General features: G+C 45.2%; 2 protein-coding genes across 9 annotated transcripts in view; one reads left to right on the top strand and one right to left on the bottom strand.

The window, feature by feature from the left end:
• Nucleotides 1-4288, bottom strand: part of sim2 (SIM bHLH transcription factor 2) — a 12569-nt gene extending 8281 nt beyond the window's left edge. The window contains 3 exon segments of one of the 2 annotated variants that reach the window (NM_131836.1): nucleotides 1924-2013; nucleotides 2132-2214; nucleotides 3578-4288. In NM_131836.1, coding sequence (NP_571911.1) covers nucleotides 1924-2013; nucleotides 2132-2214; nucleotides 3578-3752 — 348 coding nt within the window. In that variant the 5' untranslated portion in view covers nucleotides 3753-4288. 2 annotated transcript variants of the gene reach the window in all.
• Nucleotides 4289-6076: 1788 nt separating this feature from the next.
• The window catches only part of LOC101882057 (beta/gamma crystallin domain-containing protein 3), a 19321-nt gene continuing 7897 nt past the window's right edge, over nucleotides 6077-17500 (top strand). For 2 of the 7 annotated variants that reach the window (XR_012386028.1, XM_073914279.1), the window contains exons 1-4: nucleotides 9447-9672; nucleotides 10215-10299; nucleotides 12258-12424; nucleotides 16329-17500. The exon at nucleotides 16329-17500 is cut by the window's right edge and continues 1127 nt beyond it. Coding sequence is in view for 4 of the 7 variants with exons in the window: in XM_073914279.1 (XP_073770380.1) it covers nucleotides 9593-9672; nucleotides 10215-10299; nucleotides 12258-12424; nucleotides 16329-17500 (1504 nt within the window). In the remaining 3 variants the exon portion in view is untranslated. Of the gene's footprint in view, nucleotides 6316-9446; nucleotides 9673-10214; nucleotides 10300-12257; nucleotides 12425-16328 lie in introns of those variants that run through there. The other 5 variants (XR_012386029.1, XM_073914280.1, XM_073914281.1 and 2 more) reach the window with 5 other exon arrangements.

Here is a 17500-nt window from a genome sequence, read left to right as displayed (position 1 = left end):
GGGTGAAATAAGACAAAACAAACAGCTAAATAAATCAATTCAAAATCAATCAAAACAGGAAAGGTGCATTGCGGAAGGTTTGGGCCCCTGGCTGGAATTGCTAAGGGTCCCCGATTCACTAAATCCGCCCTGAGTATAGTTAACCTGCAGCCACAGCAGACCTGCAGTGTGGGAAGCGCATGCTCAGTGATGTACAGAGCTTAAAGTCTGCCTGCGCTGCACACTGACACACCTGACACACCTGATCTGACAGTCCTCCTGCTTACTGCTGTTTTCCCTTCATTAACGGCGGTGAACTGCATTATGGGATGTTGATCTCTGCTCTGTCCACTTCTGATGTTGAAAATTCCCCTGTACAGTTTAACAAAGAGACTTGTACTGACATTTTAGTGGTTTTAAATAAAATAAGGAATAATATCTAGCGCAGGGGAGCTCAATCCTGTTCCTGGAGATCTCCCTTCCTGCAGATTTCATACCCATATCAAACACACCTGCCTGTAATTATCAAGTGATGTTCAGGTCCTAATTAATTGGCTCAGGTGTGTTTGATATGGGTAGCAACTGAAATCTGCAGGAGGGTAGAGTAGATCTCCAGGAACAGGATTGAGCACCCTGATCTGGAGGAATAAGAGTGTAGAAGAGCAGAACACGAGCTGCAGTATATCCGCATGAAAATCGAAAAGGAACAGAGAGCAAGATCCCATAATGCAGCTCAAAAGCAGAAATAAATGAGCAAATAAACAGGAGAATCACCGAACACTGAGATGTTTGGCATGCGGTGTGTTGTGCGGTGTGTTGCCGCTAATGTCAGTCGAGCAGATGAACACTTCATCACGACCTGCCCTGCGCCTTCCTTCATCATTAATAAACTCTGCTGAAGAGCACACTGCTCTGCTATTCCGCTTTGGGGAAGTCGAGAAAAGCCAAGAGCAGATATTTTCTTAATTGTCGGAGCAAAAGTAAATATTCCTCCGCCCTGCTGGAGCGCACAGCCGAGCGAGAGCCGACACACACCCGCTGCGGAGACTGGAGCTCCTGTGCCCTGACCACAGCTGCTCAAACCCATGCCGTCCTGCCGTATATCTGCACTGTGTCTAGTGGACATCATTAGCACAGACGCCTATAGAGTCCACACACACACACACACACACACACTCTCTCACTCCAGTTCCTCAGGAGTGTGTTTGGCCATATATGAGAATATGCGGCTTTCTGCGCTTCAGGAGCGAATGCGGCTAAACACATCACTGAATATAGTTTAGAATTAATCAACTGATAAAGCCTGAATAAACATTAGTTTAGAAGCTGAAACTTTATTCTTTTATAAACAAACTTTGTTTACATAAATTATAATTAACATGAAAACTGTACGACTATTGTAAAAATATATGGAATAATTTACAGTGAACAGCCAAAATAATTGATCCGCACAGCAGGCTTACTTAAAGACTAATTAATCTAAACATCATGCTTATTTCACCAGAAACATGTTGTGAAATTATAAGTGTTTACTGATGTTATAACGACGTGAAATAAATGCGTTTTAGTAGCCTATAATTATTAGCGTTAAACACACCGTTTGTGCACGGGATCTTACTATCTTAACCTTAACGTACACCTAATCCTAAACTGCAGTGTGTAAATATTAAAGCTATTTTGTTTTGTTTGGATAATTAACTAATTAAACTCTGGTAAGGTGTTGTGGTGCGCATGCTGCACTCATGCCGCAACATTCCGATATGAAGAGCAGAGCTGAGGAGATCTGAGATCGGCTTTGTCGGACTCCTGAAGAGGCTGAATAGAGAAAGTGAGCAAACACCGCCGTGAATGAGCTCTCCACAGTCTCCACACACACTATTATATGTGACATTCTTCTGCGTGTGTGTGTGCGTGTTATCTCCTGGCCTCGTGTTAAACTCTTACCTGTGACAGGCCCAGGTGTACTGAAGCGGTCTCTGAAATGTACAATATTTTACCGTCAGACGCGACGACAAACACAAACCCGTCCAGCGTCTGAAAATACAGATAACACAGCATTAATGAAACACACACACACACACACACTTTCGAAGAGTTCAAATATTAATCAGACGCAAGAGAAGGCTGTCATGTGTTTGTTAGAGAGTCGCACCTGCAGCAGGTGAGAGCCCAGATCTTTAGCCATGATGTCCAGAGGACTGACCCGCGCAGACTGACCCCAGGCCTCTCCCAGACCTCTCACACAAACACACACACACACAGAGAGAGAGAGAAACACACACACACACTCGTCACACGCACTTGTGAAAATAACAACACATTCCAAAACAAATCGCCGAGTCCTACAAACAGATCGCGGACTCTCATGTGAATTATTGTTATTATCGGGCTTTATTTCGTATGAAGACTAATATTTTGTGGGTTAAACTATTCTTTTTTTATTGGCCAATTTAAATCGCGCAGTTACACGGAGGAATTAATCTCGAAATTGTCGGGAGTATTTTTTTCTATGGTGTTTTATAATAAATAGGCCTACATAAATTATCCCGATGTCAACGAAAAAAATTAATATAGGCCTGTGTGTGTGTGTGTGTGCGTGTGCGCGTGCTTTAAACTTAATATATAAAACTGACTATTTGCTTTTTAGTGCGACACATTTTGCATTATACGTGTCGTGTGTATAACCTAAAATAGTAAACAAAAATGACACTGACATAAATCCATGTACAACATTAAGGCTGAATCTACAGGCTCTGTAACATCAGCATGAGCACTATTTTTAGTTTAATTGTGATCATTTATTCAGTGTTTCACTGTAAGATCAGTTGTCATGTATTTATATGAAATATTTTGAGCAGCGACGGAAAATAAAGAGTAAATACTGAAGCCGTAGATTAGCCTTACATTATTTTGAGCAAATAAACATAAATTAATCATCACAAACGAACGGAAAGTGTGTGGAGTCAGTCATGATCTCTGAATTTCTTTAGTTTCTGCATTATAAACCAGAATTCAGTTGATTAAGCACCACATCTGATTGATTGATTAGCATGCATTTAGATAATATTATCTTTATTATTATTATTATTATTATTATTATTATTATTATTGTTATTATTATTATTATTATTATTATTATTATTATTATTATTACTAATATTGGTTGCGTGGAATGGGTTGCGCTAGTTGGCGCATTAATAATGTTGATTTTCATATATTCAGTTACATTTGGATGTAAATATTATTACAAATTAATTTGAAACAATTAAAATAAAGAACTTTAGTGTATTCCGCAGCACTGTACATCTGATGTATTTAGATAATATAATTTGTATTAAATTATACAAATAATAATTGTTTTATTATTAGGCTATTATTGATGTTGCTTTAAATGGTTAAACGTTAGTTAACGCATTAATACTGTACATTTCTATTCATTTAAATATAAATATTGATGTAAATATTTACCGAAACATAATTAAAATATTTGAGCAACAAATAAAAAGGCACTGCATGTGAGACGAACTTAAACTGAATGTGAGTTCAAGTTTCCACAGTCTCCATTAAAGCAGACTCTCAGCAGTCGATATGGTCTCACCATCGGGGAAGACGGCGCGCATCTTCAGGTAGCTGGTGGTCAGCCGGATGATGGACGCCTTGTCCAGCTGAGAGGTGATGGCGGAGGGGAGCGGCAGCAGCTTGGCCAGCTCGTAAAATTCACCATTTTCCTTTTCTCTTCGTGTCTTCGCGGCGTTCTTGGACTTTTCCTTCATTTCTGGTTTATTGAGTAGACCGACACGAGCCGTAAAGCGTCGCCGACCTCCGCTACTCTCCGCCGGCCGCTAAAGGCATGCTCACCGCCGTCCGTGTCGGTCGGTTTCACCGTTTCTGTGTCCGGGTAAACCCGCCTTTATGGATAAGACATTTAATCCTGGCCTTTGTGAATTAATTAAAACGACTTCACTGCTAAAACACTCCTTCGACATGGACGAAACTATTTGCACAGTTTTTTCGCTAAATGCAGCCGTCTGAGAACTTTTATACGCGGAGAGGAAACTGAGCCCCGTTTACCGAACATCTCGAGTTGAGCCTGAAGATTCAGAAAAGACAGCGGTACAATAACCCGTTACACAGCGCTAATTACAGACTGATGTCAGACGGCCACTCATCAGATAAGCTCTGAAGAGGAGTTCACGGTGATTCGGCTGATCCATCAACCCCAGGGGGCTCGAGTTTAACTTTTACATCGCTGTTTATTCCTCCTGACGACCGAATATTCCGACCAGAGACCTCCGGTGCCCTTCAGCCCTCCACTTATTCAGCGCTTATTCTCCATCTGAGGGAGAGAGGGATGGAGAGAGAGAGGGAAGAGAGGAGGATCAATGGACTCGTGACGTCACGGCCACTTCTGTGTCCAGAAGCGGCTGAGTTTGTTGAATTATGGGATGTCTTTCTCTCTCCACATTAGTTTAATTGTCTCCTCTATTAATGTTCAGTGACCTCAGCGTGCACGCGTCTCTCTCTGCTGTTTCGGGGCGCGCGCGCGGCTCCGAGTCTCTGCAGATGTGTTCATCTATCAGCGCAGACCCAGCGCCGGATTTCTCCAACAAGCCGTGTAGGGCCCCAGGAAATCTGTGGGGACCCAATAAATATCTAGAAGTATAAATTAACTATAAACCACATATAACATCGTTTTCTATCATATTGTGTATGGTGGAGTTAAACAAATACAGTTTTAATCTAATTAATTCTTATTTAATATACAATCAAATATAATATTATTATATATATTATTATACTATGTACTGTTGTGTAATGATAATATCACGAAATAAAATATCCACCATGGAGCAGTCGAGCAGTCAAATTTATAATATAGATTTTAATTTTAGTTGCAAATTCATTTTATGACAATTAATAATTTCAAATGTAAAAATTGCATTAATTTAAGAAGACGAAAAGAATATTGAAAAAACAGCAAAATAAATAAATAATAAATAAAAGCTGAAAGGGTGCATTTCAGGATTTGGGCACTATGGTTGGTCTAACTGACATGTTGAACATCATCACTGCAGCTCATCCTGCTGTTGCAGCTGCCCATGCTGACCGTGTCGAGCTCGGATGATTACTGAGAGGAGCAGAGGATTCTGGATATCTGCATCACTGAAGCACACCGGGTCTCCTGCTCCACCACCGGGATCATCTGCCTCTCAAACCCAAACCTGCGGCCCAGATCATTAAACACAGATTAAATACTTCAATATTAATCTATTAATGAAAGAAAACTGCACTATATGAGTTCATCAACTATTATTATTCATTCTGTAATCACATATTAACATTATAATAATCTAGGGTGTTGCTGTTTGCTGCTGGTCCATTAAAGGTTTTAATGATGAGTTTACTACTGACACGAGCCAGAGACTGCGCCCATTCATTCATTTTCTTTTCGGCTTAGTTCCTTTATTAATCAGGGGTCGCCACAGTGGAATGAACCGACAATTTATCCAGCATATGTCCACAGCAGATGCCCAATACTGGGAAACACTTATACACACTCATACACTATGGACAATTTAGCTTACCCAATTCCCCTATAGCGCATGTGTTTGGACTGTGGGGGAAACCGGAGCACCCGGAGGAAACCCACGCCAACACGGGGAGAACATGCAAACTCCACACAAAAACACCAACTGACCCAGCCGAGACTCAAACTAGAGACCTTCTTGGTGTGAGGTAACAGTGCTGACCACTGCACCGCCTCAGTCTGCGTTTCTGAGCTAAAGCAGATCTCAGTGTTTTGCACAGAATCTGATTTACAGTCAGCCAATCTTACAACATAATCTGCCAATAAAATGTCAGGTCTACTGTTATAGAGCATAACATTAAACATATAACATTTCAACAATATTTATCGTAACATTTGAGTGAAATCGCATTATTTGTGATGCCTTTATACAGTATTACCCTGCTGATCTGTTTTCAGATGAAACTAACTGTGGCCTATTCTCAGTGCAGAGCACGAGGAGCTGCTCTCCCTCAGCGTCGACGCTGCAGCGCCCTCTGCTGTTTACAGGTGCACACACTAATTGTGTTCAGGTGTGAACTATCAGCGCCGCTGTGTGTGTGCGTGTGCGTGTGTGTTTACTGAGGCTGCTGTAAAACACTTCATCATCATCATCAGACACACACTCATGATCCAGAACAGGCTGAGGTGAGTAAACTGCTGTTAGTGGAGGTTTGCTGTGTGTAAACGCGGTCTCTGGAGAGCTTCTGCTGTTCGGCGGCATTAGAGGAGCCATTCATTATGAGGGAAAGCCAGACTGCTGCACCCGCGTGAGTGTGTGTGTGTGTGTGTGTGTGTGTGTGTGTGTGTGTGTGTGATATGTCAAAGCAATGTGAGTCGGAGGAGAAGATAGTTTTGTTTTATGGACTGTTAATTTTAATATTTATATTTCATTATTGATACTGTAACTCATGTGATGAGGGTATATATTCAGTTAAAGACAGAATTATTCCCCTTCCTGTTCAACTTAATTCTTTAGTTTTCCCACAATTTCTGTGTAACGGAGAGCAGATTACTCCAGCACATTTCTAATCATAACAGTGTTCATAACTCATCTTTAATAGCTGATGTGTTTCCTCTTCATCATGATGACAGCACATAATATTAGTCTAGATGTTCTTGAAGACACTAGTGTTCAGCTTACAGTGACATGTAAAGGCTTCACTAGGGTAATTAGGGTAAAGTTAGGGTAATTAGGCAAGTCATTGTATAACAGTGGTTTGTTCTGGAGACAATCCAACACTAATATTGCTGAAGGGGGCAATAATATTGAGCTTAACAACCTATTTTCCTCCACTCAAACTAAAACAAACAGACTCAAAAAGCACAATGGCAAAAGCTTTTCAGGTTAAACTAGATTTAGTTGTTTTGACACATTTAAATGGATTAAACATGAATTAAGTTGCCCTAAAAACATCTCAGGAACTGTGTTATTTCCACACATTTAATTGTAGTTTGAGCTACAGATATATATCTATATACAGCGCATGTGGAGAGTGTTGACTGCTTCACTTATACAGCCTTATTCCACAATGGACTAAACTGATTGATTTCCTCAACATTCTACACACAATCCCCCATATTGACCATGTGGAGAAAGAGTTTTAGAAATTAGCAGATTTATTAATAATAAAAGAGCTGAAGAATCACCTGTACATCAGTATACACAGCCTTTTCCTTCTTTCACGGATGCTCGGTATATCTTTGACTGTATCTATGAACCTTCAGGGATGTTGGTGCCGCTGTGTCGGCCTGTGCCTCCTCCTTCAGCGGCCCTCACCTGCAGATCAGCTGAAGAACAGAATCCACACTGGAACTGATCATTCACTGCAGTTACTGCACTGAAGATGAGTGCTTGCAGACACCAGCTATACGGCTGCGGTTAAACAAGCAAAGGAAGTGTAGGAATGTTCAGCTCCATCTGTTTATTTCAATTCAGCTGCTGCAGCCACTGATCTTCAGTTTAGTGAAGCCGCTGAGCCATTCTGTTCAGTGCAAGAGCTCTGGAGAACACTGGAGAACACTCACTGTGGAGAACACTGGAGAACACTCGCTGTGGAGAACACTGGAGAACACTCACTGTGGAGAACACTGGAGAACACTCGCTGTGGAGAACACTGGAGAACACTCGCTGTGGAGAACACTGGAGAACACTCACTGTGGAGAACACTGGAGAACACTCGCTGTGGAGAACACTGGAGAACACTCACTGTGGGTCACTCAGGAGAACACGGCTCTGCGTCTGTAATATCTCAGAACCTCTGCTGGCCCGGGGACTAATAACTCCTGCTCTGTTTGGTGGCCCCTGCCTGCACTGTGTTCCTGCTGATGGCAGACAGATGCTCCGGAGTGCGTGGGTGTGTGTGTGTGTGTATGTGTGTGAGAGAGAGTGTGTGTTCAGCAGATGTGTAACGTTTCTCCAATCTTCTATTGTCCAGTTTTGGTGAGTCTGTGTGAATTGTAGCCTCAGTTTCCTGTTCTTAGCTGACAGGAGCGGCACCCGGTGTGCTCTTCTGCTGCTGTAGCCCATCCGCCTCAAGGTTGGCCGTGTTGTGTGTTCAGAGATGCTCTTCTGCAGAGCTCGGTTGTAACGAGTGCTTATTTGAGTTACTGTCGCCTTTCTATTAGCTGGAACCAGTCTGGCCATTCTCCTCTGACCTCTGACCTCATCAACAAGGCATTTGCACCCACAGAACTGCCGCTCACTGGAGATTTCCTCTGTGTCGGAGCATTCTCTGTAAAGCCTAGAGATGGTTGTGCATGAAAATCCCAGTAGATCAGCAGTTTGGGTTAGGGTTCAAAGTGTGTTCAAGTGCAGAATATAGAAGTAACTTGTTTATGAGCAAGGTGAAAATATACAATCACAGTACAGTAAAAGGAGAAAAATTAACAATAAATAATAATTAAAGATATGCAAAAGGGGATATACACATTAAAGCAAAATATAATATGATTTACAAACTTCATTTGTTTTAAAGCAGGGGTCTCAGACTCCATTCCTGGAGGCAGTAGCTCTCGACACTTTAGCTCTAACCATCTCCAGCTCACACTTGCTTAATAGTGTCCAGTAGTCTTGAACACCTTGATTATTTGATCAGCTGTGTTTGATTTAAGGTTGGAGCAAAACTGTGAAGAGCTGCGGCCCTCCAGGAGTCCAGTTTGGAACCTGTGCTTCAAAGCTTTTCCCCAACACACAGGACAGATCACGCCTGCAGTTCTCCATGATGGACGTCCAGCACTCTCCAGCCTCCGGCGCAGGACTTTCAGCAGTGAAGATTAAACCACACTGAACTGAACTTCAGCTCTGAACACTGGACTTCACTAGAACTTGTATCTTAAGTGGCTTTGACACAATCTATATTGTAGAAGTGTTACACACACACACACACACACACACACACACACATATATATGTATGAACTGAATCTGACATGACGAGCGCGCCTCAGTCACTGAACACACGGTGGCGCTACTGCAGCAGAAATCACAGACACGCTAAACAGACGCTAAACATGCATTCAGGAGTTAGTGTTGGGTAATTAACTGTATTAATATCCACACTAAAGTCTGACTATAGCTGGACTAGCTGTAGCGTTAACTGACAACACAATGAGAAGATCCTCAGTTCAGTATGGCGGTAATACAGCAGTACAGCACTGTACAGTCCATATCTGCTGTGAAGCTGACACGAATCCCGGTAAATGTTGGTGTTTTACAGCTTTATTAATCAACTCGACCCTTCATGTGTGTCAATCATCATCAGTGCTCACTGTTGACACAATACCGCCGCTGTTGGAGCTCTGCTGGCTGTTTATTGACAGTGTGTGTGAGCTGATAGTGTTCGCTGTAAACACTGTCCGGTTACTCAGATGTTCCTGCGGGGATCAGGACTGAAGCTCCTCCCAGACAAACTTCCTCAAACTCGGGCAGACCTCACACACACACTCACACACACACACACACACGGCCGAATGACGAGCAGATAAGAGTTAAACAGCGAGCTTTGCGGATTCTCCCCCCGCTGGATGAGGCTCGGGGGTCGGCAGGATGTCCTGGACCGAGGCCTTCAGGAGCATTTCCAGGTTATTCTCCCGGAGTAGACCAGCGGACAGCGCGGACTCGGAGAGGTTAGTCCGGCAGAGCTGCTGCTCATGAGTCCCGCTGGAGAAGCTCACTTCTGCTTACACTACACCACTAGTGTACTGTGTTTACTGTGTTTTCTTACTTGGTCTGCTCTGTGCCAATCAGAACACACACACACACACACACACACACACACACACACACACACACACACACATTTCCTCTCTCCAGCAGTCACCGGTGTGTGTGTGTGTTTGTGTGTGTGTGTGTGTGTGTGTGTGTGTGTTTGAGTACAGCAGTGTTGTTGATGATGTGAGGTTAATGATGTCATGGTGCTGTAGTGTAGTGTGCTGATAATAGTGTACTAGTGAGATAGTGTAGTGCAGTGGTGATAGAGTAATGATAATAGTGTGTAACAGTGAGGTGTTCAGGGCGTGTCTCTCTGGAGGGAATCTGATCTCAGTCTACAGGTGAAGAGGCAGGTGTATCTGTGTCTGCAGGTGTATGTGTGTGTGTGTGTGTGTGTGTGTGTGAGAGTTCATCACAGGTGTTTTGCATACTGCTCTGTTTTGTTTGTTTTCCTCAGACAGGCTGAGGCTGATGGATCCACATGTACCTGTAGTGTTCCTGAAGATGGTGCAGATCAAACACCTGGAAAAGCAGCAGCACAGGTAATATACCAGACACACACACACACTAGTGCTGGCAGAATATGTCGATACGTGTGTACTGTGCATATTTATCTTGTATATGCATATAAAAACAAACCTGCAGGTATAAATCTGAAAATGTTTAGTTATAATTAAAAATGTAATACTTATATCAGATACAAATTATATATGAATACACATGTGAATATTTAGCTATTGTGTGTGTGTGTGTGTGTGTGTGGTTTGTACCTGGTATGTTTTTCTCTGTTGATATGGTGCATGCAGAGAGTGTTGATAGCGCTTCACTGTTTCCACATTAGTTTATGTTACAGTCTTATTCTAAAATGGATCAAATTGATTGATTTCCTCAACATTCTACACACAATCCCCCATAATGACAATGTGGAAAAGAGTTTTTGAAATTGCTGCAAATTGATTAAAAATAAAACACCTGATAAATCACCTGTGCATCAGTATTGACAGGCTTTGCCGTGAAGCTCTAAGTTGAGCTCAGGTTCATTCTGTCTCCACTGGTCATTCTGGAGATGTTTTATCAGCTTCATTGGAGTTCAGCTGTGCTCAATTCAGCTGATGGACATGATCTGAAAAGGCTACACCTGTCTATATAAGGGCCCAGGGTCGACAGTGCATGTCAAAGCACAAACCAAGCATGAAGACAAAGGAACTGTCTTCACAAGGTTGGGGAAGGTGACAGAAACATTTCTGCTGCTCTGAAGCTCCAGTGAGCACAGCGGCCTCCATCATCCGTCAGTGAAGATGTTTAACCAGCAGGACTCTTCCTAGAGCTGGCCGGACATCTAAGCTGAGTGATCGGGGGAGAAGCGTCTGGGAGGTGATCAATAACCCGATGGTCACTCTGTCTGAGCTCCAGCGTTCTTCTGTGGAGAGAGGAGAACCTTACAGAAGGACAACCATCTGTGCAGCAATCCACCAATCAGGCGTCTGTATGGTAGAGCGGGCAGACGGAAGACACTCCCCGCCTGGAGTTTACCATCTGAAGGACTCTCAGAGCATCAGAAACTAAACTCTCTGCTCTGATGAGACTCAAACTGAACTGTTTGGAGTGAACGCCAGGCGTTACGTTTGGAGAACAGCAGGCGGCGCTCATCAGCAGGCTAACAGCATCCCTACAGTGAAGCATGGTGGTGTTGGCATCATGCTGTGGGGATGTGTTTCAGCAGCAGGAACTGGAAGACTAGTCAGGATAGAGGGAAAGATGAATGCAGCGATGTACAGAGACATCCTGAATGAAGACCTGCACAAGAGTGCTCTCCACCTCAGACTGGGGCGACGCTTCATCTTCCAGCAGGACAATGACCCAAAGCACACCGCCAACATATCAATGCAGCGGCACAACAACAACAACTCGGTGAATGTGCTCAAGTGGCCCAGCCAGAGCCCAGACCTAAATCTTATTAAACATCCCCGGAGAGATCTGAAAATGGCTGCACACCGTCACTTCCCATCCAACCTGATAGAGCCTGAGAGGAGCTGCAAAGAGGAACAGGCAAACAAAAGACTCGAGGCTGTAATCACTGCCAAAGAAGCATCAACAGAGTCTAGAGCAGGCTAGAGAAGGCTGTGAACACTGATGTACATGTGATTTTAGAGCTTTTTATCTTTAATCAATCATCAACAATTTCAAAAACTCTTTCTCCACATGGTCATTATGGGGGATTGTGTGTAGAATGTTGAGGAAATCAGTGAAGTTAATCCACTGTGGGGTAAGGCTGTAACAGAAACACGTGTGGGAACAGTGAAGCGCTGTCAACACTCTCCACATGCGCTGGATTCTCTGTGTCTGCTGTTGAATCAGAGCACATCAGTGGTGTTCGGGAGGGAAGGGGTTAAGGGTTTGTGTGTGTGCTGGAGGAGGAGGAGCGAGGGAGACACACACACAGATATATAGAGGGGTGTGTGTTTCCGGCTGCTGCAGACGGCTCTTCTCTGTGTTTCAGTGTTCTGGCAGCACCGGAGGGCATGAGGGTGTCTCCGCAGCCCCCCGCGCCCCCACAGCGCCCCCTGCGCACACACTCCCGCTCCAGACCAGCCGGACAGCGCACACACATACTCTCAGCAGCACTGTGGAGCCGCCCGGGGGCCGGTCACAGCGCACACACACACAGTGAGTCATCTGCCTTATCAGACGCCGGCATGAGTGTGCTTTAAATGTGCTTTATGGGGACGCTAGTGTGTTTAATATGAGGGGGGGTAACTCAGTAAATATGCCTGATCAGGTTTATGAGGACACTGCCCACATCCCATAATGAACATGAGCAGAAATCTGAGGAAAGAGGAGCCTGTAAACCACATATACAGCAGTGTGTGTGTGTGTGTGTGTGTGTGAGAGACTAGTTCCTCAGACAGAAGAGAAATGAATAATAAATGATGTGCAATCTTAATTTAATGATTGTCTATGTAAACGAGGCGTTTCTCTGTGTGGTGTGTTCTGTTTTATCTGTGTGACGGAGAGTGTGTTTGTGTGTGTCTGAGTGTGTGTGAGAGAGAGACGGAGTGTGTTCTGTGACTCCGACTGTCCTCATTACATCTCTGTGTGTCGGCACCAGTCAATGATGTCATCAGTCATGTGAGGATGGCGTTGTGGATCACTCACACACACACACACACACACACACACACACACACACACACACACACACACACACACACACACACAGAAGCTGCTGATTGACTGAATGATTCTCCTCTGCTGATTGGGGATCATATCAGCACTTTATTGAGCTGTAAACACGGCTTCTGTTTGTCACTGCGCTCTCCTTACAGCAGCTTTACAGCTCTGTGTGTGTGTGTGTTTATGTATGTGTATCTACAGGGGCTGGACAGTGAAACTGAAATCCTGCTGTTAGAGTGCAGTAGATGATCAGCTGCTGTAGCTCCTCCTCCTCAGTGCTGTAGGTCCTCCTCCTCACGCCCTATTCACACGGGGCTTCAGCGTCAACGCTTGACAGAGGGCGTGTCTGAAGTTGGAGCTGAAACGATCGTCATAGAAGCGTCAGCCAATGAAATTCAGTCAGCAATAGGCCACTGTCTGAGCTGTGTATTTGCATACAGCGATCTGATTGGCTGACGCTTCCGTCGGCGCTTGAAAAGTTGAGCTGGTCCCAACTTCTGCAGCGAGGAACGCTTCTGAAGCGGCGCCGACGGATCCACAATGCAGTTCGGCAACGCCTGACGTCACCCATTCAAAGTGAATGGGAAGCGTTGACGCTGACGCCCCGTGTGAATAGGGCGTCAGTGCTGTAGCTCCTCCTCCTCAGTGTAGTGATTGACAGACAGGAGTCCTGCACAGTGGTCAGAGGGGTTGTGAGCTGTTCTTCTTCAGAATAGTGTTCAGGTCACTGCTGATGCTGCTGGAGGAAAACCTCTCCTGACTCGCTCCCCTAAAACAGCCCACAGTGCTCAATAATGTTTAGATCTGGGTACTGTGAAGGCCATGGGAGATGTTCACCTTCACTGTCATGTTCATCAGAGCGCTCTGTCTCCAGTCCTGCTGTGTGTGTCGCCGCATCATCATCCTGACACACACCACCGTCTTCAGGATACTGTGTCTGACCCATCGGGTCACATGCTCCTCCAGAATGGTTGGGTAGTCGTTGGCAGTGACCCAGCGCCCATCTAGCACCAGTATTGGTCTAGGGAATGCCATAATATTGAGCCCAAACCATCAGTGACCCCCCATGCTGGACTCTGGGCATCAGCGGTCTGGGTGGGCCGCTTCTGTGGGGTTCTCCACACCGTAACTCTCCCGCATGTGGGAAACACACTGAAGCTGGACTCATTGAGGTGCACATTTAACCCTGCAGTGTATATATATATATATATAGTGTGCGTGTGTGTGTTGTTTGTTAAAGGTGAGCTGGTTATGTAGCTCTGATTAAACACACACACACACACACACACACACACACACACACACACACACACACTCCTCCTCCAGTGCTGTACTCTGATCATAACACACATCACAGTGTTTGAGTCTGAGTATAAAGCCTCCATTCTCTCCCCGTCTGAGCCGCGCTGACGCCTGCGTTTCAGAAGTGTGTATTTATATCTCAGAGGCCAGTGCTGCAGTGCATGCTGGGAGATATTGTGCCGGGCGCTTGCTGTACAGTAGTGCTGTGTTTATGAGCTCTTCTCAGGTGGAGTTCTGCTTCACACTCTCTGATGCTCCTCATCATGGAGGATTATATATGAGGAGGAGGAGGATGATCACACGGCTCTCAGGAAACCTTCCTATTGGTCAATCACAACATTTAAACAGATATTATTCTCACATCTGCCTGCATCACTCATCCCTCATCTGAATATTTGATGTTATTAACTAGACGAGTGACTAGACTTTCACTGGGATTTTCAGACTGTTCATTTATTCCAAAACAGTGTTGTTATTCAACTCATGATGAAGGAAATGCAGAAATCACTTCTAGAAGGGCTTTAACCCCAGTAGTGTGTGTGTGTGTGTGTGTGTGTGAGTGTGTGTGTGAGTGTGTGTGTATCTCCAGCAGCCTGTAATGCTCATCATGAGTGAACTGTGTTTATTATAATCAGACTTGATGCAGAATCACTCTGATTGGCATTCCCCCTTTGTACGTGTCATCAGAGGGGGAAAGCCCCGCCCACAAGTCTCCATCTCATTAGCATGTCCAGCAGGCCTGAGTGAGAAGCAGCCGTCTGTCCATTAGCCATTAGAGTGTTTGAGCTGCTGAAGATGATGTCAGCGGAGACTCAGAGGATTATAGATGTAGAGTTCTAGATGAACAGAGACAGGAGCCACATAGACTGACAGAAGCATCAACACACACACTGAAGCACACACACACCTGAGCAGCACTCACAACACACACACTGAAACATAGCTGTCTGTAGCTCCGCCCTCTTCTGAAAAGAGCACAATCTCATTTGCATTTAAAGCGACAGTCACCAAAACACCACAATGAGGATCACAGCCTGAAAGCGTCAGATTCAGAGAGCTGGAGGACAACATCTGTGTGCTGTTCTCAGCTCAAACACACACACACACACACACACACACACACACACACACACACACACACACACGTCCTTTTCTTTCATTTGAAATAATTTGATGTGTGTTTGTGTGTTTGTGTGTATGTGTGTGTGTTTCTACAGCACATTGATTGAATGTTGGTTGTTTTTGAACATGCTCTTCTTATCGGGGGAACGTGACTCTGTGTGTGTTGTCAGATGAGGTGATGATGTCTGCTGTGCCGACGGCAAAAGTGTAAATGTTGCTGATGACTATATAGAGGAGGCACATTACTGCCGGTTTGCTTCAGTGTGACAGCACAGAGCTCCTCTGATGTCTTGAGCGTGTGCATTAAAGGGTCAAAACAGGGATTTAAGTGTTTGACATGAACATAAAGAGTGTTTAATGGGGCTGCTGTCACTTTAAGACATTATACACTGATAATGCATTAAAATAATGCGTGCAGCACAACAACTGGATGTGCATTTTGGAAATATAGCATAAAGCACTGCCTAATAAAAACATCAAGATGCACAAAGTCTTTAAAAAAACGCATGAAGACACAATAGTAGCACACACCTCTCTGTATCTGATACGGCTAAATGCAGAAGAACTGTGCTGTAAACAGCTTTAGGGAGTAAAAGGCATCAGTCCGTCTCCACAGGGCTTCAGTATTCTTCTTCTTCTTCTATTATTATTCCCTCCAGAACTGTCTTGAGCATCTGTCTGCGCTCCCGTCTCACTCCTCCAGAAGCCTCCTCATTCACCGTGTTCGTTGCGTTTGGTGTTCTGAGGCTCAGCTCATTCATTAGAGCAGCACAGTGGAGAATCCCTCAGCTATTTCATATCTGCGTCAGTTTATTTTGGCTTATCGGAAGGAAGCGCTGCTTTGTTCACAAGTGTTGAATGCCACAATCAAGTGGTGTAATTCAGATCTTTGCATGGGAACAGAGCTAATGTGTGTGCGTGTGGAACTGTGTGCCGTAGCTTATCTTCTTTCTCTTCTGTTTTCCTTCCACAGATCTGCTGAAGATGGAAGTGAAGCCATAGACATCAATGCCAAAGAGCTGTTGGAGGAGAAGCGACGCTACGATCTCTCCTGCCCCCCTGTGGTGACCTACGGCACGTACCGAGGCCTGAGGGAAGCAAGAAAACCAAAGAAGAAGCATAGCATCGAGCTTCATTCCCCCATATGTGAAGGAGACGAGCCTGCACACCCCGAGCAGACCTGCTGTTTCACTGTAAACACCATGAGCACGGACCTGCAGGAGAGTCCCAGTGTGCTAAACCAGAGCTCTCCTCCATGGACACAGCAGATGGAGGACGTGTTGTTGACTCAGGGGGTTTTACTAGCCCAGGATCCCACTGTTGAATCTCCAGCACTCCCTCATCCCACATACTCAAACTGGTCCATTACCTGTGTAGAGATGGAACCAGTCTACACACTCCCTCAAGCAGAACCAAGACCACCCAAACACCTGGTGTACACCCAACAGGAGCATCTTGATCTGAACGCTGCGCCAGAGACCCAATCAAACACACAATCAGCCTCCAACACACACCGTCCACACACCGCTCACACTCCAGAACCCGAGCAGAACAGTGCGGAGGTGTGTGTAGTTGCAGACAGGACTGATGATCGGCAGGAGTCTGATCCCGAGCCAGTGGAGCGGCAGGCTGGGGTGGAGGAACAGCTCCTGCGGGAGGAGTCTAGACTGATGGTGGACGGCATCTTGGCCAGCGCTCTCTCCGCTCTGCAGGAGATGGAGGATTCAGAGCGAGGTGTCCTGCTGACCGTCGAGCTTACCTCAGAGTCAGGTCTGATGGAGGATAACAGAGCTGCAGATGCAGAGCTGCAGTGCGGCGTGGATCCATCCGGCCGGACTGCGTCTGATGTACTGGAGCCACCAGCAGGTGCTCTGGGAGACTGCAGCCGCTCCCTGCCTTCCTCCGGGTACGAGTCCATCGCCGGCTCCGACTCCGACATCAGGGGTTTTGTGTGCGCAGCATCTGAAGTGTGTTCTGCTCCTGCTGCGGTCAGCTCCCAGAGCCAGAATCCGGCCCGTGTTGATTATTCCTGTGAAGGGAAGAGTGCGGATCCTGCTGAGATCAGATCAGTCCACAGCCCTGCCTCATCAGAGGAGTCTCTCTTTCAGGAGAAGCATGCGGCTGATGTTTGCGTGTGTACAGACA

Source organism: Danio rerio, chromosome 10 (genome assembly GCF_049306965.1).
Source record: "Danio rerio strain Tuebingen ecotype United States chromosome 10, GRCz12tu, whole genome shotgun sequence".
Lineage (NCBI taxonomy): Eukaryota > Metazoa > Chordata > Actinopteri > Cypriniformes > Danionidae > Danio > Danio rerio.
Note: the sequence above shows the minus strand (reverse complement) of the source record. Positions and strands in the feature narration are given on the sequence as shown.